The sequence below is a fragment of the Ascaphus truei genome, chromosome 7 (assembly GCF_040206685.1).
Source record: "Ascaphus truei isolate aAscTru1 chromosome 7, aAscTru1.hap1, whole genome shotgun sequence".
NCBI classification, from domain to species: Eukaryota; Metazoa; Chordata; class Amphibia; order Anura; family Ascaphidae; genus Ascaphus; species Ascaphus truei.
This window is the reverse complement of record NC_134489.1, coordinates 5,110,892-5,132,733: the sequence shown is the minus strand read 5'-3', so window position 1 is coordinate 5,132,733 and position 21,842 is coordinate 5,110,892. Positions and strand designations below refer to the sequence as shown.

The 21,842-nt window shown below is 45.3% G+C and overlaps 1 protein-coding gene across 1 annotated transcript in view; it reads right to left on the bottom strand.

The window, feature by feature from the left end:
* The window catches only part of TGFB1 (transforming growth factor beta 1), a 33,106-nt gene extending 23,781 nt beyond the window's left edge, over positions 1-9,325 (bottom strand). Inside the window, exon 1 of the mRNA XM_075606898.1 lies at positions 8,409-9,325. Coding sequence (XP_075463013.1) covers positions 8,409-8,745 — 337 coding nt within the window. The 5' untranslated portion in view covers positions 8,746-9,325. The remainder of the gene's footprint in view (positions 1-8,408) is intronic.
* Between the last annotated feature and the right edge of the window lie 12,517 nt (positions 9,326-21,842).

Here is a 21,842-nt window from a genome sequence, read left to right as displayed (position 1 = left end):
GCCTGGTTACCCCCTACCGTCACACCTTCCCCCTCAAGATGAAGGCTCTGTGGCAGTCACCTCATCGGGCAAGCCTGATGTCCTTGAGGCTCTTGGTTCGCTGGGGATGTTCTGTTGGGACAGTCCATCGGCATTACCAAGCTCACTACCCTTCTTGTGTTGTATGGTAGAGCCAAACTCCTGAAGGGCAAGGCTCCAGCGAAGTAACTTGCCATTCTCCCCTGACACCTTCTGTAGCCAACTCGGAGGGTTGTGATCAGTTATCACTGTGAATGACCTGCAATACAAATAGGGCTGACGTTTTTCAGTGCCCAAACAATGGCCAGGCATTCTTTTTCAATAGTGGCATAAGCCACTTCACTGGGCAGCAACATCCTGCTCAGGTAGACAATGGGGAGTTCACCCCCCTCCTCGTCCACCTGGCTGAGTACAGCACGATACAATAGTCGCAGGCATTGGTCTGCAAAAGGAAATACTTGCTGTAATCAGGTGCAGCCAGGATGGGAGCACTAGCCAGTGTTGTCTTCAACACCTGGAATGATTCCTCACAGGCAGGAGACCAGGTTACCAGAACCGAGAGTCATTTCTGTGTCAAGTCAGTCGGGTTTGGCAATGGCACTATACTGGGGAACAAACTTCCTATAGTAGCCAGTGGTGCCTAGAAAAGTCATGACTTGCTTCTTAGTACTGGGCACTGGCCACTGAATGATGGCTTCTACCTTAGCTGGCTCTGGCTTCAGATGCCCTCCACTCACTCTGTAACCTAAGTACAGAACTTCTGCCATACCCACTAGACACTTGGTAGGTTTAAGTGCCAGTCCTGCTTCCCTAATTCTCTTCAGCACCGCTGCTACATGAACTGAGTGTCCCAGGAATTACTGAACACAGCTATATCATCCAGATGTGCCCTTGCAAAACTCTGCATCCCTTCCAGTAACCTATTGACCAGGCGTTGCAAGGTAACCGGGGCACTCTTCATTCCAAATGGCATAACCAAAAACTCATATAGGCCACACGGAATAATGAATGCTGACTTCTCTTGGGTCAGAGGGATTTGCCAGTACCCTTTAGACAAATCCATAGTAGTAAGATACTTTGCACCCGCAAGCTCATCTAATAGCTCATCCATTTGGGGCATGGGATAAGCATCCAGCACCATCTGAGCAGTGAGCTGAACTCAGAACTGAGTGGTTCCGTCCTTCTTGGGCACGAGGACTAGCAGACAAGCCCAGGGACTCTGAGACGGGGAAATTACCCTTAGGGCAAGCATCTCTTCTACCTCCCTCTCTATACTCCCCTTCGCCTCTGATACCAGATAGGTGTGGACTGGATGATCAGTGATATGTCCTGCCTGGCTTATCCGTGAACAGGACCGTATGCTGCTCTAGCATAGCTTGTGCTTGCACCCGCTGTGGGGCACTGAGCTGAGACCCTATATTGACCTGCTCCACTGTGCCCCCTTGCCTAGCTTCCCTAGGTGGTCGGGCAGAGCTTGGCTCTGCGGGTTCCCCATCAGTGGGCTACAGATAGCCATCACTGATGCCAAACGGAAAATCCTCTTACAACATGTTAATGTGATAAGTCCTATGTCTTCCTGTCTCTCCATCTAACTGCACAACATAGTTGCACTCGTTCATTCTGCTGAATACCGTATATGGACCAGACCAGGCAGCCATCAGTTTGTTCTGCCAAGTGGGAACAAGCACTTGCTGCCCAGGAATGAACTCTCTGCTATGAGCATGTTGGTCATACCAAGTCTTCTGCTTGGTCTGAGCCTCCCTGAGGTTAGCCTGAGCCAACCCCATAAGTATTTCTAACCACCCCGGAAATTTACTACATAATTCAGCACAGAAGCATCAGTAGTAGTAGTCTCCCCTTCCCATCCCTCATGGAATAGGTCAAGCGGTCCCCGTACCCTGCGACCATATAGAAGCTCGAAGGGAGAGAAGCTAGTGGACTCTTGCAGTACCTCTCGGTATGCAAACAGCAAGTGCTGCAGATGAGTCTCCCAGTCTTTCTCTTCAGCCTCTATGAATGCCCGAAGCACCTGCTTGAGGGTGCCACTGAACTGCTCATAGTCTGTTTTTCTGGGTTGTGGTAAGGGGTCGTGCGCTGGTGCTTCACCCAGCACGAATCCCAGAAACACTCTAGCAATTCAGACATGAACTGCGACCCTTTATCAGTTAGAATCTCACTAGGAAAACCTACTCTAGAGAAAATTCCTATCAATGCCTTTGCCACTGCACTCGCCTGGTGGCTAGCGCTACAGCCTTAGGGTAACAGGTGACAAAATCCACCACTGTGAGTATGTAACACTTGCTGGTCCAGCTAGGGATCTTCAGAGGTCCCACTATGTTCATAGCTACTCCCTGAAAGGGTTCCTTAATTACCGGTAGTGGATTCAGGAGTGCCTTTACACGTTCGGCCGCCTTACCTACTTGCTGGCAGGCATCAGAGTTCCGGCAAAACTCTGCCACTGCCCTAGATGCCCCCGGCTAGTAGAAACGCTGCAATAGCCGGGCTCTGGTGCGAGTAACCCCCTGATGCCCCGCTAGTGGAATGGAGTGGGCTACCTGCAATAACTGCTGCCTATACTCCCTGGGTACCATTTACTGTCTCCTACCGGTCCACACTCTATCTGGAGTGGTAGGGTCTTGCTCCCTATACAAGAGCCCACTGTGCCAAAGAAACTGGTCCAACCCACTCTGAGGCAGACTCGGACGCCCAAAGTCTCATGGCCTCAAAGCCGGGATCGGATCGCACCGCATCACTGAACTGTGCCCCCAGCATCGGCCACTCTCCCTCAGTCACTAAGTCGGATAATGGGGAAACAGGTAAGTTGGAAGGGAAGTCAGTACATTGTCGTGTCTCTGTCTGGCTTACCTGCCTGGTCTCCTCAGAGACCTCTGGAGCTATTGGTCCCAAATGCAGGGGGATGGCGTGATCCTCAGTGGGCAGGGGTACCAAAGGCTCCCCTATCTGGGCAAGTGCCCTGCTCTAGCTCCTGGTAATGGCTGCAACTAGAGCAGCCTACTTAGCAAAGGAGAAGATGAGGTGCTGTAGGACGTTACCGAGTAGCACCTCCAGAATCCAACCCAGGCAAAACACCCACATCTCTCATGCCTCGAACGGCGCCCAAGTCAAGGAACACCCGGGTGACCTGGATTGACCTAGGTCCCCCATCTGGCATGGTTACCTGCATCCCTGTGTCCGGGAGCAGATCCTCTGGATTGGACATATCAGGTCTCACCAGGGTAACAGTGGCACTGGAGTCAAGCAAGCCAGCTGCTTGGCGAGTTCCGATGGTCACTGGATGCAAATGCTTCCTCCTGACATCGTTGGATTGCAACCCGACCATTGCAATCTGATGCCCCTCTGCCGCTTCTGCTGTGCCACTTGCTGAAGGGGTAGAATCCGCTGCTCCTCTGTGTGTCCCAGTCGCACGGCGGCGACTGGTTTCGCAGCTGGAAAGCATTGCCCTTGCTGGGGTTTGTTGGTCCGGTGCATCTCCTTACAATCGGGCTTGATGTGCCCCGTCCGGTTATATTGATAGCACCGCTTCTCATGCCTGAACTTTTCAGTCTTTGGGGTACCAGTGTGGAGTGGTGTTAGCTGCCCGAACCGGAATGGCTCCATTCTGGGCAGACCCTTTCTTGTGCGACATGGCACGGCTGGTTACAAATTCATCAGCGAGCCTGGCCGCATCCCGGCAAGTGGCGGGCTTATGGTGATATACCCAAATCCGCACCTCAGACTGGCACCACTGTAAAACCTGTTTTTTGAACATTAAGTCCAGTAAACTGTGATACATGGTGGCATTGCATCCCTCCATCCACTGAGTGCCATGCTGGATAAGTCAGGAAGCAAAATGCATGTGTGTTTCCCGGCTGGTCTTTTCCCCAGACCTGGACATGCCACGGTATGCCTCTGGAGTGAGGGCATACTGGCATAACAGCAAAGCCTTCACATGTTGGTAGTCGTTGCTGTCCATCGACGGGATCTCCTGGAAGGTCTGCAGGGTGATCCCCGTCAATAGTGGCGACAAGCGCAAAACCCAGTCCCGTTCTAGCACACGGAACCGTGCTGATGGTCTAATGTGAGACCTTTTTGACAGGGGAGGTTGGTCAGGGTTCCGCCAGGGTCTTGAGGGCTGCACAACTTGAGACGCTGCATTTAGCTGCAACCTCTGCTCGAAGGTGACCCCATCTCCCCAAGTGGCGAAGAGAAGCAAGTCCTGCAGCAGGGAGACCGGTAGCAATAGGGGCTAATACGGCTGCACTACCTCGATCAGGCTCACTCTGGTTCCTCTTGATCCTCGCTCTCCCCCTCCTCTGCCTCCACTTCCTCCACTTCCTCCAGGGCTGGAACATCCTCCTGTACCTTGGCCGGAGTAGTTGCCCTTACATCTGCAGCAGGTAAAGCTATGCCGCTTCTTTTCTTTCAAGATTCTCCTCCAGCATTGTCTTTGCCTGACCTATGGTCTATAGTCCATATCCCTCAGACCGGGTTACAATTCGTGGACGGTCCCAGGTCCGGTAACTATCTAACCGTTTGTCCAGCTTTGCCTGGTGGCACTAAACTTAAGTGACAGAGAGAACCTGCGCTTTTCCTGCTTTGTGTAACGTGTGTAAGTCACTACTTGTTTGAGAGCTTGCAATCTACGAGTTGCTCTTTGTTATAAGTCCCTGCAGGATTTTATAACATAAAGCTCAATCATCCCACCGTTACCACCAGTAAATAAGCATGTCACGGGAGATCAGGCAATTTAACCCTTTTCAACCGGGATCATTCACTGAGCAAAACAAGGTAATGAAATAAATTGATGTTTATTCGTACAATATTGCTTACACACAATGGAAGACAAAAAGACACACTTACTTTGGGACTGGGGTAAAAAAAACTAGACTCTCCTAGGTGCAGGGAACCCTAAATAAGAGTTTTATCCTGAACGGGACTTAGCCCGGAATCTCCTAGTACCGAAATTGGCAGGAAGTTCCACATGCCACTGCTCCCTTCTCTTCTGAGACTTTCTTTATCCCAAATCTCATGGAACTCAAATCTACAAATCCCAGCCGCGTCCGCTACGTTCGATTTGAGAACTTGGCCGCTAAAATCGTGACTTAGAATCTGGCAGGCAGACTTTCTGCTATTCGCACAAGAGCAACTTTGAAAAGACCGACTGCGCTCTTACTACTGGGAATCTCAATTCTCATTGGCCCACACATTCTTTATAGTATTCTGAGTTCATTCATGAAACTCAGCAGGCAATCATCGGTATAAAAAGCCAGGTCAGCGGGAAATATGAAATTGCCATGGGACATGTGCTAGTTTGCCACCTCCGTCCCTGGCTATCTCAATGCCACCCACTGGGTCAGGCTCCACTAGGTCTGGCAGAGCAAATGGCAGCCCAGATGACTGCCATAGTTCCCCTTCCCTGCTACCCAAATGACTTTCACACCTTTAGCATCTCTGACTACTTTGAACTCCGATGTCCAGCAGACATGATGGCGCCGATGGGTTAACCCTTGCAGTCTGTTTGGGCATCGGTTCCGAAACATTACAACATTCCAGCACATTACAGAACATTATAATAAAGCATGGTTAATACACGCCTAAGTCTCTGGGTATGGGGAATAGAATTAGAAAGATGTACTTTTATTTCTATCACCCTTATTCCCCTTACACTATCTTTTCGGACTTAGTCTGGACTCTGAGAGTCCCCCGCAACCTTATATACGTTTGGGGCACCCACAAACCCAATACAGGTTCTGGGCCACCTGGGCACTAGCTGGGGTACCCCCCTTAATTTAGGGATCCCCTCAGCTACAGGGACACTTGTTCATCCCTGTGCCCAATTCACCTTTCTGGGCTATGCTGAAGCAGGGTACCCTAGTGGTGAGTCGCGCTCGCGTTTTCAAGGGGAGATATTGCTGGAACAATGTGCCTACATGTATCCGGGAATCAGGCATGATTCCCGGGTACATTTTTAGGGGAATAGACAACTCTGGACCCCAACTACCTAGGCACATTCTGACAACCATTCCTCCGCAAAACCCCCTTGGAACTCATCAACCAGCAATCCCTGCTCGCTGACATGCCCGGAAACTCATACCCCAGCAATCCCTGCTCGCTGACATGCCCGGAAACGTAAAAACACAAAAAATACTTTTAATACGCACGGTACGGTTGGAACATACAATGTTACTGGGAGCAAGAGCTAACTCACTTGAACCCTTATACACGGATCAAGGGTAACCAAAAACGGGCTTAACCTTTTATTTGAGAGCCTGGTTACCCCCCACCGTCACAATGTGTAGTATGTCAGGCAGTAACTGTAGCTAGTTTTGTGTTATACTGTAAGTCAGGGGGTAACTGTAACTAGATTCAAGGGGTTCAGCAAGGTGCAAGAAGTACGCATATTCCAGAGAAAGAGAAGTGGTTGAACCAGAGGTCAAGTTCTGAAACCGGAGAGTGACTCAGAGGAAATGCGAGAAAATGCTACTCCGCTGAAAGGTTGGTGGATATGTGGAATAGCCGCCAAGCAGAGGTGGTAGATGCTAATACAGTAAAGGAATTTAAAAATGCTTGGGATGGACATAAGGCTATTCTACAGTCAATATGAAAGAAAGCCACCGATCAGATAGGGTCTGAGGTTTTACCACATACAGGAAAACTGGCAAACAGTGTGGGCCAAATGGTTCGTATCTGGTGTCACTTTCCATGTTTCTAGTTTTCTGACCATCTCTGAGTCATTTGAGAGATAGCTAAACTACGTCTTGGTGAATGTGATGGTTGGTGGTATCTCTAACAAGAAACATGTGTGATCTTATAGTTACATCAGTTTCAGGAGATTTTAACATGTGGTGTATGTGTGGAAGATAGGAGCTGGCAACTCAAACTAGCTGCGTGTACAAGACAGAGAGTGGTAAGCTAGTAACTAACTAGTACTCTACATGTGGTGGGAGCAAGTAACTCTAGTTCCGGGTGTCTGAGCCTGTAGCTATAGCTACGTTCATGTATCAGGTTAACACACATGGAACTAGTTAAAGTTACCAAGCCCTTGACTGTCAGGGCCCTGGTAACTTTAACTTGATCCATATGTGTGTGCAGACCTGGCAGCTCCTTTTAATTTCACTTTTATCCATGTACTGTACTTCAGGTACTAATTATCTGAGTAAAAAGGTCTCGGCCAGAGATACTTTACCCCTGCACAATTTCACCATGTATCTCACCGCAGACACTGTCACGGTCAGTGCCATATGCTACTAAACCTCTTCACTGTCACAATGCTTTGCAAAGCAATTCCAAGCTCTGTTTCTTAATCTTTTTGCTGCCATGGTTAGTGCTCAGCATTCATCATTCTACCCCAGAGGTGGCTGCATGCATCATTCATTAACTAATATAAAGTAATTGTAATAATATTGTTTATAGCTATACTGCTCCCTTAAACATATAATAGAATTTATATTTAGAACACACTTTTCATTTTGTAGGTGCTGTGCAATTATACTTCGTTTAGCTTCCTCATGTGGAATCCTGAATAATATCTTTTATACTACATAAAAGATTGTCAAGATTCCAGCCCGAGGTGGTTAAACAAAGTGGCAGCTAAATGAAACATAATTGCAAAGCACTTTGTAAATGAAAGACATTGTCTAAATACAGAATATTATACAGGATTCCCCCCACTGCACCTGCGGGAACAAATAATTGTGAAACACACTTTGTAATTGAAAAGCGCTGCATAAATATAAAATATATTTATCAGTATCTCCCTCCTTCCTACAGAACTGGCTGCATGAAGTGTAAATACAGTATATTATTCAGGATTCCACCCCAGAGGTGGCTGCATGATGTACAATTGTATAACACCCTGGAATTGAAAGGCAGTGTATAAATCATGATATTCAAGATTATTTCCACCGCAAAGGTGGCCGTATGAAGTATAATTGTGTGATTGTAAGGCGCTGTATAAATATATAATATATACTCTATGCAGGCACATAGGGGTGTAATGCTGAATAATAACTGTATAATTGAAAGGCACTGTATAAATATAAAAGAGATTATTCAGGAATCGTCCCCGGAGGTGACTGCATGAAATATAATTGTATAACACTCTAGGACGGAAAGATACTGTATAAATATGCAAAATGATATTCAGGATTTCAACCCAGAGCGGTCTGCATCAAGTATAATTGTGTAATTGAAATGCGCTGTATAATTCTAAAATGTATTAAGTATTCTACCCCAGAGGTGGCTGGGTGCATGTTTAATTGCCTAACACTTTGAAATAGAGATGTGCTGTATAAATATAAAATATTTTATTGAAGATTCCACACCAGAGGTGACTGCATTAAGTGTAACGTGGAATTCGCAGGTGCTAGAAAAGGGTTTCTAACTCTCACCTTCCAGGTTCATCGGAAACTTCAGCACCTGCTTGGCATAATATTCCTCGCCAGCGTACTCCTGTGCCATATGCGCCTCTTCTTTCTCAGCCATGGCTCTGATCATGTCCTTTGTGCTATTGTAGAGGGAGATGACCTCCTCAGGCACTGTCATCTCCTCGCTCTCCACATCTGGAGGTTTGGAGAGCTTGAGTTTGCTGAGGATCTGCCCTCTAATGGCTTCAATTCTCTTCCTCTTCACCTGCTCCATATCGACAGTCTTACAGGTAGACATAGACAACGCTACGTGGAGGAGGTTCATCAAAAAAAACAACAGCCACATACCTTGGACCTCCATGCTTTGAAAAACCTGAAGGGAGTCGAAGACTTGAAACTTGCACGACTTCCTTGTTTTCAAACCCGTTCAGCTGAGCTGCTGTAATTTTCGTTATGCCGGCCCAGCTAAATCAGGACTTGTTAAGCTGCCGTGAACTCGTTGCCAGCATTTAACTCTTGAAAGTTTATTCCCCTCCTTTTGGCATTGAGAAATCCAAGCCCTGTTTACAGATAAGTGGTTCTGCAGCTACGAGAAATCAGGAACATTAAAAAAAAAAAAAATGTTTAAAATAACAATTAAAAAATAATAATAATAATAAAAACCTTAGAAGTTCATTAAAGTTGTAGAAGGTCCTTTCTCTTGGTGGGAGAGACTGTGAAGAGCGGAAGAGATGTCCTGTGTTCATTAAGCAGAAGGGTAAAGTTGTGTGTGAAAAGTTGATTGACTAGTACAGCGTATAGGGTAACAGATGACTCCCTAGCCCTAAAAGTAGCTCCCCCTCTCCCTGTAATTTGACGTCCTGTCTTCCTGCTTGCTAGAACACGCTTCTAATAGTCCCCTGTCTGCCTCTTCTGTACTGTAACAGACAGATCTGAAGGGTTTTTTATGTTTTTCTGTAACTTCAAGCTCTAGCTCCACCCAGGATATGAGAGGGTATAGTGTTCTTAACACACGCCATAGATTGAGAGAGCTGTATGTGAGACCTGGGGAGGCCACGGTGCTGGTGGGGAAACGCTTTGCCTTGCTAAGGTTGTAATGTATTCATAACATTGCGATAGCCACGCAGCCAGAGCGTCACACTGAGAGCATAACGAGTCAGTAACATACAGAGTAAGGAGGCAACACAATGGGGTTTTAATGCACAGTGGCATAGGTACACATTACTGTAGAGAGAAGGGAATCTGTAGCCCGCAGAGCTTGCAATCTAAATACAGGGAGGTACAGATACAATACAGGTGTACGTGATGGACCCGCAATGGACCTTCGTGAATAACCCATATAGGAAGCAATAGGAGGAGCAGTAGGGGGAGACTAAGGAGCAGTAGGGAGAGACTTTTATGAAGCAGAAGGTGTTACAGGGAAAGGTTATATCGAGTAATAGGAGGAGTTTATAGGGAGCGGTTTCATGAAGTCATAGAAGTGTTATAGCGAGCACTTATTTGGGGCAATAAGGGGATAATTTTATAAAACAATAAGAGGAATCACAAAGAGTATGGAGCAGTAGAACGAATCATAGGGAAAGATGTTATGGAGTAATAGGATAGGTTATAGGGAGCGGTTATAGGGAGCTATAGGAGGAGTTATAAGGAGAGCCATTATATGAAGCGTAGGTAGTTACAGGGAATGATTATATGGAACAATATGAGGAGTTTTAGGGGGACGTTATATGGAGCAGTAGGAGGGATTATATCGAGAAATAGGAAGAGTTATAGAGAGCCGTTATATAAAGTGTTAGGAGTTATAGGGAAAGGAGATATGGAGCAATAGGAGGATTTCTATGGAATGTTTATATAGAGTAATAGGAAGAGTTATAGGGGGAGCTATGTGGAGCAATACCAGCAATTATGAAGGGAGTTATATGGAGTTATCTCATAATATGTGTCATTTTCTGAGTCATTTTCAGGAGTTCTAGTAAAAACTTGTGTATATGTTTTTGCACAATTTAACTACGAAAACAATTGTTGTGCTTTTGATGAAGTGTCAGGTCTGAACTGTGGTTACTCCGGAAAATCGCAAGAAGCAACAAACCAGCATCATGATTAACAGAGCAGGGAGAGCACATCACTGTATACAGGGAGAAGTGGAGCTATAAATGAAGCAGTGGCAGAGCTTCCCTGGGTTAGGCATATATGAACACAAGCCAGATCATGTGTCTTAAATGCATTCTATTACAGCTGCTGTAGATGGGGCCTGCAGGCTAGTATAGTGCAAATGGCGCATGGTCTCAGCACACACCCAACGTTCAGCTGCAGATGAAAGGACAGGGATTATTAATCCCTTAGGTACACGTTTCAGGCTCTTTTTCCAGCAAAGGGGTTAAAGGCACAGTCCCCTGTCTGTCACCTCTCACCGTCTCGTACGGTTGCCAGGTGTCCAGTATTTAACCGGACTGTCCTGTATTTGGACACTCTGTCCAGTAAAAAATGAGAGGTAATACTGGACATGTATGTGTATACTGGTATTACCTCTCTGGGCGTGTATGTGTATACTGGTATTACCTCTCTGGGTGTGTATGTGTATACCGATATTACCTCTCTGGGCGTGTATGTGTATACCGGTATTACCTCTCTGGGCATGTATGTGTATACCGGTATTACCTCTCTGGGCGTGTACGTATATACCGGTATTACCTCTCTGGGCATGTATATGTATACCGGTATTACCTCTCTGGGCGTGTATGTGTATACCGGTATTACCTCTCTGGGCGTGTATGTGTATACCGGTATTACCTCTCTGGGCGTGTATGTGTATACCGGTATTACCTCTCTGGGCATGTATGTGTATACTGGTATTACCTCTCTGGGCATGTATGTGTATACCGGTATTACCTCTCTGGGCGTGTATGTGTATACCGGTATTACCTCTCTGGGCATGTATGTGTATACCGGTATTACCTCTCTGGGCATGTATGTGTATACCAGTATTACCTCTCTGGACATGTATGTGTATACCGGTATTACCTCTCTGGGCATGTATGTGTATACCGGTATTACCTCTCTGGGCATGTATGTGTATACCGGTATTACCTCTCTGGGCATGTATGTGTATACCGGTATTACCTCTCTGGGCGTGTATGTGTATACCGGTATTACCTCTCTGGGTGTGTATGTGTATACCGGTATTACCTCTCTGGGTGTGTATGTGTATACCGGTATTACCTCTCTGGGCATGTATGTGTATACCGGTATTACCTCTCTGGGCGTGTATGTGTACAGTATACTGGTATTACCTCTCTGGGCGTGTATGTGTATACTGGTATTACCTCTCTGGACATGTATGTGTATACCTGTATTACCTCTATGGGCGTGTATGTGTATACCGGTATTACGTCTCTGGGCGTGTATGTGTATACCGGTATTACCTCTCTGGGTGTGTATGTGTATACCGGTATTACCTCTCTGGGTGTGTATGTGTATACCGGTATTACCTCTCTGGGCGTGTATGTGTATACCGGTATTACCTCTCTGGGTGTGTATGTGTATACTGGTATTACCTCTCTGGGCGTGTATGTGTATACTGGTATTACCTCTCTGGGCGTGTATGTGTATACTGGTATTACCTCTCTGGACATGTATGTGTATACCGGTATTACCTCTCTGGGCGTGTATGTGTATACTGGTATTACCTCTCTGGGCATGTATGTGTATACCGGTATTACCTCTCTGGGCGTGTATGTGTATACCGGTATTACCTCTCTGGGAGTGTATGTGTATACTGGTATTACCTCTCTGGGCGTGTATGTGTATACCGGTATTACCTCTCTGGGAGTGTATGTGTATACTGGTATTACCTCTCTGGGCATGTATGTGTATACCGGTATTACCTCTCTGGGTGTGTATGTGTATACTGGTATTACCTCTCTGGGCGTGTATGTGTATACTGGTATTACCTCTCTGGGCGTGTATGTGTATACTGGTATTACCTCTCTGGGTGTGTATGTGTATACCGGTTTTACCTCTCTGGGTGTGTATGTGTATACCGGTGTTACCTCTCTGGGTGTGTATGTGTATACCGGTATTACCTCTCTGGGTGTGTATGTGTATACCGGTATTACCACTCTGGGTGTGTATGTGTATACCGGTATTACCACTCTGGGTGTGTATGTGTATACCAGTATTACCTCTCTGGGGGTGTATGTGTATACCGGTATTACCTCTCTGGGCGTGTATGTGTATACCGGTATTACCACTCTGGGTGTGTATGTGTATACCGGTGTTACCTCTCTGGGTGTGTATGTGTATACCGGTATTACCTCTCTGGGTGTGTATGTGTATACCGGTATTACCACTCTGGGAGTGTATGTGTATACCGGTGTTACCTCTCTGGGCGTGTATGTGTATACTGGTATTACCTCTCTGGGCGTGTATGTGTATACTGGTATTACCTCTCTGGACATGTATGTGTATACCGGTATTACCTCTCTGGGCGTGTATGTGTATACTGGTATTACCTCTCTGGGCATGTATGTGTATACCGGTATTACCTCTCTGGGCGTGTATGTGTATACCGGTATTACCTCTCTGGGAGTGTATGTGTATACTGGTATTACCTCTCTGGGCGTGTATGTGTATACCGGTATTACCTCTCTGGGAGTGTATGTGTATACTGGTATTACCTCTCTGGGCATGTATGTGTATACCGGTATTACCTCTCTGGGTGTGTATGTGTATACTGGTATTACCTCTCTGGGCGTGTATGTGTATACTGGTATTACCTCTCTGGGTGTGTATGTGTATACTGGTATTACCTCTCTGGGTGTGTATGTGTATACCGGTTTTACCTCTCTGGGTGTGTATGTGTATACCGGTGTTACCTCTCTGGGCGTGTATGTGTATACCGGTATTACCTCTCTGGGTGTGTATGTGTATACCGGTATTACCACTCTGGGTGTGTATGTGTATACCGGTATTACCACTCTGGGTGTGTATGTGTATACCAGTATTACCTCTCTGGGGGTGTATGTGTATACCGGTATTACCTCTCTGGGCGTGTATGTGTATACCGGTATTACCACTCTGGGTGTGTATGTGTATACCGGTGTTACCTCTCTGGGTGTGTATGTGTATACCGGTATTACCTCTCTGGGTGTGTATGTGTATACCGGTATTACCACTCTGGGTGTGTATGTGTATACCGGTGTTACCTCTCTGGGTGTGTATGTGTATACCGGTATTACCTCTCTGGGTGTGTATGTGTATACCGGTGTTACCCCTCTGGGTGTGTATGTGTATACCGGTATTACCTCTCTGGGAGTGTATGTGTATACCGGTATTACCTCTCTGGGCATGTATGTGTATACTGGTATTACCTCTCTGGGCGTGTATGTGTATACTGGTATTACCTCTCTGGGTGTGTATGTGTATACCGGTATTACTTCTCTGGGCGTGTATGTGTATACCGGTATTACCTCTCTGGGTGTGTATGTGTATACCGGTATTACCTCTCTGGGTGTGTATGTGTATACTGGTATTACCTCTCTGGGTGTGTATGTGTATACCGGTGTTACCCCTCTGGGTGTGTATGTGTATACCGGTATTACCTCTCTGGGTGTGTATGTGTATACCGGTATTACCTCTCTGGGTGTGTATGTGTATACCGGTATTACCTCTCTGGGTGTGTATGTGTATACCGGTATTACCTCTCTGGGCGTGTATGTGTATACTGGTATTACCTCTCTGGGCGTGTACGTGTATACCGGTATTACCTCTCTGGGTGTGTATGTGTATACCGGTATTACCTCTCTGGACATAGTGACCTGACCGACTCGGGGGCCTGTGGGATTTCCCCGAGCAGGGAGAGAGCAGGGCTCTTGCTAGGGGGCTGGGCAGCTTCCTCCACCCAGCTGCTGCTAAGTAATGCAGCCAACCAGGAAGAGGTGTCAGGTGCCAGGGGGTGGGGCCAAGGAGTGGAGGAAACAGCATGGAGCGGAGAGACGTGTGTGAAGCGTGTCAGATCTTTCACCATTGTGCCCAGTATTTTTGGAGAAGCCACCTGGCACCCCGATCTGTGACTGTCACTAATTTGGGACCAGTCTCACTGATTGTTAGCAGCGACACCTCATAGGCTTCTATAGCGTCTCACTCGCACGTCCCATCACAATGCCTTTTATTCAGCCTCTGCTGACTTCTCTTATTGTGCAGTTCTGTGAAGATGAGCCGTCAGTGGCGGCCATTTTTAAAGCTCCTTGAAGTTATTTGACGTGTTCGATGGCTGTGCAGGTCAGGCAACGGGATGTCACTAGGTTATGTGCAGGAAAAGAGAGAGACAGTAGATAGAAAGATAGAGAGATCTATTGATAGAATTTAGATCGATATAGATACACAAATAGATAGGACATAGAGATACACTGAAGATCTATAGAAAAGACAGGGACATGAAGAACTAGAGAAAGAGAAAGGCGGATAGTAGTTCAACCCCATAGTAGCTGTATTGTTCCTGGAGAAGAGTAGATGTGTTGTAGGTTGTGATACCTTTCAGTGGACCAGCGTAAGAGTTCTTAATAGATTCAATTTCAGCGTACAGAGCTTTCAAAACCTCCTAGGTGACTTCTTCATCTGTGCAAAGGAGGATAGCAAATAGAGAAAGAGAAACAAGGAAATGGGCAGAAAGAGACGATAACGAGAGAGAGAAGGAAGAGAAAGTGAGGGAGCGATAAATAAAGAGAGTATAATAGTATAGAAGGGAAAGAAAGTGGCACAGAGAGATGTATATACATTTGGAGGCAATCAAAGCGAGTGTGAAAGTAGTTGGAGAAGATGTTATCTGGCTAAGTGCTTTTGCATTGTGGCATCTCCTAGCTATGGGGACATGGGCTGCACCGTTAACCCCTTCGGCAGAGCAGCCTTGCGGGCCTGCTGAGGTGGGGGGCACCTTTCTGCAGATCAGTTCCTGGCAGTGAAGTGTCTTGTGATTTATGGAGTGTCGGTAACGTGACCCCAGGGAGGCAGAGAAACTCAGGCACTGCACGAGCTAAACACACTGTTTCATCTGCTTCTTAAAACCTTTGCTGCCCTGTGGCAGTGACAGGGTTACGTTTCCCCTCACAGACCTTAAGCACAAGTTTTTTTAAGATTGGCAACAAGACTTTGAAAGTGGGTATTTGTTTTAAAGAGAGTGCTAATCTGTTGGAATTAACTAGCTCCTGTTAGTCACTTGGAACTAGTTACACTTACCAGCTGTTGCATTTTAACTTCTGGAACCGGTTAAAGATAATAATTCCTGTTAAACACAGGAGACGGTTAACTCCGTCTGTAACTTGAGTACTAGGGTTAACTCTTTCTGTGGACCATTCTATTACAGTTAACTCTTTTTGGAAACAGAATACTCATTACAGTTAACACCTGTTAAAGGTAGAGTACTAACTATTGTTGACTCTGTGTAGGCAGAGTACTAGTTGGTTAACTCTAACTAGTACTCTACTGACACTAGTAGTTAACTGTAACTAGTATTCAAGCTGTACCTGTTATACGCTACCAAAAAACGGAGTTATCTTTTGTACTAATTACAGCTACTCACCACTCGTAATACAAACACATTCTAACTAGTTTCCCATGTCTATCAGAAGCGTATAACTTGAATTAGTTTCCTACATATAGCATCAGCTGGTAACTGGTAACTTAGCTATAACTAGTTACAGTTTTATGTTGCTGATTACACATAGGAGACAGAATACAATTTAATTTACTGTAACTTGTCTAACTGTGGTGCTTTCAAAATGATTGTGTAAGAAACTAGTTAGTCACAACTATACGCTATAACTAGATACTGATGTATCAGAAACGAGTTAGTTACAGCGTGTAACTATTACAATCTGCTACATCTAACTCCTCATATGTAGGAAACAAGTAGTACTGTTCATAGTTATACGCAGTGATATGGTATTAAGTTCCTGCTATACATATGGAAATATTATTATTATTAGGGATAGGGATGAGGATAAAATATAAAATACATAGGGTCAGACGTCGGTTAAATAATTAATGAAACATAAACTTCAGTTAACATCTCGTTAAGTGCTAACGTGGATCCTCAAAGTAACGATGTGTTAAGTGCTGTTTTCAGCCGTAACGGGCCCTTGCATTAGTGTAACGAACATTCATGCTAATAACACGCAGAAGAGGTGTTCCCTCCAGCAGCGCAGATCCTCAGAGCTCCGTTATAGTTACCGCAGGGATTTAACGTTACGTTAGGTCAGAGCTAAAGGTGGTGTTACATCCAGACCCTGAGATAGGTCTGTTACAGGGTCTGGGTCAGTGTAAGACACAGTTAGTTAATCCATACCTATCGTATTGTTACTTACAGGGTCTGGGTCAGTGTAAGACACCGTTAGTTAAGCCATGCCTATCATACTGTTACTTACAGGGTCTGGGTCAGTGTAAGACACAGCTAGTTAAGCCATGCCTATCATATTGTTACTTACAGGGTCTGGGTCAGTGTAAGACACCGTTAGTTAAGCCATGCCTATCATACTGTTACTTACAGGGTCTGGGTCAGTGTAAGACACCGTTAGTTAAGCCATGCCTATCATACTGTTACTTACAGGGTCTGGGTCAGTGTAAGACACCGTTAGTTAAGCCATGCCTATCATACTGTTACTTACAGGGTCTGGGTCAGTGTAAGACACAGCTAGTTAAGCCATGCCTATTATATTGTTACTTACAGGGTCTGGGTCAGTGTAAGACACAGTTAGTTAAGCCATGCCTATCATACTGTTACTTACAGGGTCTGGGTCAGTGTAAGACACAGTTAGTTAAGCCATGCCTATCATACTGTTACTTACAGGGTCTGGGTCAGTGTAAGACACAGTTAGTTAAGCCATGCCTATCATACTGTTACTTACAGGGTCTGGGTCAGTGTAAGACACCGTTAGTTAAGCCATGCCTATCATACTGTTACTTACAGGGTCTGGGTCAGTGTAAGACACCGTTAGTTAAGCCATGCCTATCATATTGTTACTTACAGGGTCTGGGTCAGTGTAAGACACTGTTAGTTAAGCCATGCCTATCATACTGTTACTTACAGGGTCTGGGTCAGTGTAAGACACCGTTAGTTAAGCCATGCCTATCATATTGTTACTTACAGGGTCTGGGTCAGTGTAAGACACCGTTAGTTAAGCCATGCCTATCATATTGTTACTTACAGGGTCTGGGTCAGTGTAAGACACAGTTAGTTAAGCCATGCCTATCATACTGTTACTTACAGGGTCTGGGTCAGTGTAAGACACAGTTAGTTAAGCCATGCCTATCATACTGTTACTTACAGGGTCTGGGTCAGTGTAAGACACAGTTAGTTAAGCCATGCCTATCATACTGTTACTTACAGGGTCTGGGTCAGTGTAAGACACAGTTAGTTAAGCCATGCCTATCATATTGTTACTTACAGGGTCTGGGTCAGTGTAAGACACAGTTAGTTAAGCCATGCCTATCATACTGTTACTTACAGGGTCTGGGTCAGTGTAAGACACAGTTAGTTAAGCCATGCCTATCATACTGTTACTTACAGGGTCTGGGTCAGTGTAAGACACAGTTAGTTAAGCCATGCCTATCATACTGTTACTTACAGGGTCTGGGTCAGTGTAAGACACCGTTAGTTAAGCCATGCCTATCATACTGTTACTTACAGGGTCTGGGTCAGTGTAAGACACAGCTAGTTAAGCCATGCCTATCATACTGTTACTTACAGGGTCTGGGTCAGTGTAAGACACCGTTAGTTAAGCCATGCCTATCATACTGTTACTTACAGGGTCTGGGTCAGTGTAAGACACAGTTAGTTAAGCCATGCCTATCATATTGGTACTTACAGGGTCTGGGTCAGTGTAAGACACAGTTAGTTAAGCCATGCCTATCATATTGTTACTTACAGGGTCTGGGTCAGTGTAAGACACAGTTAGTTAAGCCATGCCTATCATACTGTTACTTACAGGGTCTGGGTCAGTGTAAGACACAGTTAGTTAAGCCATGCCTATCATATTGTTACTTACAGGGTCTGGGTCAGTGTAAGACACAGTTAGTTAAGCCATGCCTATCATATTGTTACTTACAGGGTCTGGATCAGTGTAAGACACCGTTAGTTAAGCCATGCCTATCATACTGTTACTTACAGGGTCTGGATCAGTGTAAGACACCGTTAGTTAAGCCACGCCTATCATACTGTTACTTACAGGGTCTGGAACAGTGTAAGACACCGTTAGTTAAGCCATGCCTATCATACTGTTACTTACAGGGTCTGGGTCAGTGTAAGACACCGTTAGTTAAGCCATGCCTATCATACTGTTACTTACAGGGTCTGGGTCAGTGTAAGACACAGTTAGTTAAGCCATGCCTATCATACTGTTACTTACAGGGTCTGGGTCAGTGTAAGACACAGTTAGTTAATCCATGCCTATCATATTGTTACTTACAGGGTCTGGGTCAGTGTAAGACACAGTTAGTTAAGCCATGCCTATCATACTGTTACTTACAGGGTCTGGGTCAGTGTAAGACACAGTTAGTTAAGCCATGCCTATCATATTGATACTTACAGGGTCTGGGTCAGTGTAAGACACAGTTAGTTAAGCCATGCCTATCATACTGTTACTTACAGGGTCTGGATCAGTGTAAGACACCGTTAGTTAAGCCATGCCTATCATGCTGTTACTTACAGGGTCTGGATCAGTGTAAGACACAGTTAGTTAAGCCATGCCTATCATACTGTTACTTAGAGGGTCTGGGTCAGTGTAAGACACAGTTAGTTAAGCCATGCCTATCATACTGTTACTTACAGGGTCTGGGTCAGTGTAAGACACAGTTAGTTAAGCCATGCCTATCATATTGGTACTTACAGGGTCTGGGTCAGTGTAAGACACAGTTAGTTAAGCCATGCCTATCATACTGTTACTTACAGGGTCTGGGTCAGTGTAAGACACAGTTAGTTAAGCCATGCCTATCATACTGTTACTTACAGGGTCTGGGTCAGTGTAAGACACCGTTAGTTAAGCCATGCCTATCATATTGTTACTTACAGGGTCTGGGTCAGTGTAAGACACAGTTAGTTAAGCCATGCCTATCATACTGTTACTTACAGGGTCTGGGTCAGTGTAAGACACAGTTAGTTAAGCCATGCCTATCATACTGTTACTTACAGGGTCTGGGTCAGTGTAAGACACAGTTAGTTAAGCCATGCCTATCATATTGTTACTTACAGGGTCTGGGTCAGTGTAAGACACAGTTAGTTAAGCCATGCCTATCATACTGTTACTTACAGGGTCTGGGTCAGTGTAAGACACAGTTAGTTAAGCCATGCCTATCATATTGTTACTTACAGGGTCTGGGTCAGTGTAAGACACAATTAGTTAAGCCATGCCTATCATATTGTTACTTACAGGGTCTGGGTCAGTGTAAGACACCGTTAGTTAAGCCATGCCTATCATACTGTTACTTACAGGGTCTGGATCAGTGTAAGACACCGTTAGTTAAGCCACGCCTATCATACTGTTACTTACAGGGTCTGGATGAGTGTAAGACACCGTTAGTTAAGCCACGCCTATCATACTGTTACTTTCAGGGTCTGGATCAGTGAAAGACACCGTTAGTTAAGCCATGCCTATCATACTGTTACTTACAGGGTCTGGGTCAGTGTAAGACGCAGTTAGTTAAGCCATGCCTATCATATTGTCACTTACAGGGTAACAGTGTAAGACACCGTTAGTTAAGCTATGCCTATCATACTGTTACTTACAGGGTCTGGGTCAGTGTAAGACACAGTTAGTTAAGCCATGCCTATCATATTGTTACTTACAGGGTCTGGGTCAGTGTAAGACACAGTTAGTTAAGCCATGCCTATCATACTGTTACTTAGAGGGTCTGGGTCAGTGTAAGACACCGTTAGTTAAGCCATGCCTATCATACTGTTACTTACAGGGTCTGGGTCAGTGTAAGACACCGTTAGTTAAGCCATGCCTATCATACTGTTACTTACAGGGTCTGGGTCAGTGTAAGACACAGTTAGTTAAGCCATGCCTATCATACTGTTACTTACAGGGTCTGGATCAGTGTAAGACACCGTTAGTTAAGCCATGCCTATCATGCTGTTACTTACAGGGTCTGGATCAGTGTAAGACACAGTTAGTTAAGCCATGCCTATCATACTGTTACTTACAGGGTCTGGGTCAGTGTAAGACACAGTTAGTTAAGCCATGCCTATCATACTGTTACTTACAGGGTCTGGGTCAGTGTAAGACACCGTTAGTTTAGCCATGCCTATCATATTGTTACTTACAGGGTCTGGGTCAGTGTAAGACACAGTTAGTTAAGCCATGCCTATCATACTGTTACTTACAGGGTCTGGGTCAGTGTAAGACACAGTTAGTTAAGCCATGCCTATCATATTGGTACTTACAGGGTCTGGGTCAGTGTAAGACACAGTTAGTTAAGCCATGCCTATCATATTGTTACTTACAGGGTCTGGGTCAGTGTAAGACACAGTTAGTTAAGCCATGCCTATCATACTGTTACTTACAGGGTCTGGGTCAGTGTAAGACACAGTTAGTTAAGCCATGCCTATCATACTGTTACTTACAGGGTCTGGGTCAGTGTAAGACACAGTTAGTTAAGCCATGCCTATCATATTGTTACTTACAGGGTCTGGGTCAGTGTAAGACACAGTTAGTTAAGCCATGCCTATCATATTGTTACTTACAGGGTCTGGGTCAGTGTAAGACACCGTTAGTTAAGCCACGCCTATCATACTGTTACTTACAGGGTCTGGATCAGTGTAAGACACCGTTAGTTAAGCCACGCCTATCATACTGTTACTTACAGGGTCTGGATCAGTGAAAGACACCGTTAGTTAAGCCATGCCTATCATACTGTTACTTACAGGGTCTGGGTCAGTGTAAGACGCAGTTAGTTAAGCCATGCCTATCATATTGTCACTTACAGGGTAACAGTGTAAGACACCGTTAGTTAAGCTATGCCTATCATACTGTTACTTACAGGGTCTGGGTCAGTGTAAGACACAGTTAGTTAAGCCATGCCTATCATATTGTTACTTACAGGGTCTGGGTCAGTGTAAGACACAGTTAGTTAAGCCATGCCTATCATACTGTTACTTAGAGGGTCTGGGTCAGTGTAAGACACCGTTAGTTAAGCCATGCCTATCATACTGTTACTTACAGGGTCTGGGTCAGTGTAAGACACCGTTAGTTAAGCCATGCCTATCATACTGTTACTTACAGGGTCTGGGTCAGTGTAAGACACAGTTAGTTAAGCCATGCCTATCATGCTGTTACTTACAGGGTCTGGATCAGTGTAAGACACAGTTAGTTAAGCCATGCCTATCATACTGTTACTTACAGGGTCTGGGTCAGTGTAAGACACAGTTAGTTAAGCCATGCCTATCATACTGTTACTTACAGGGTC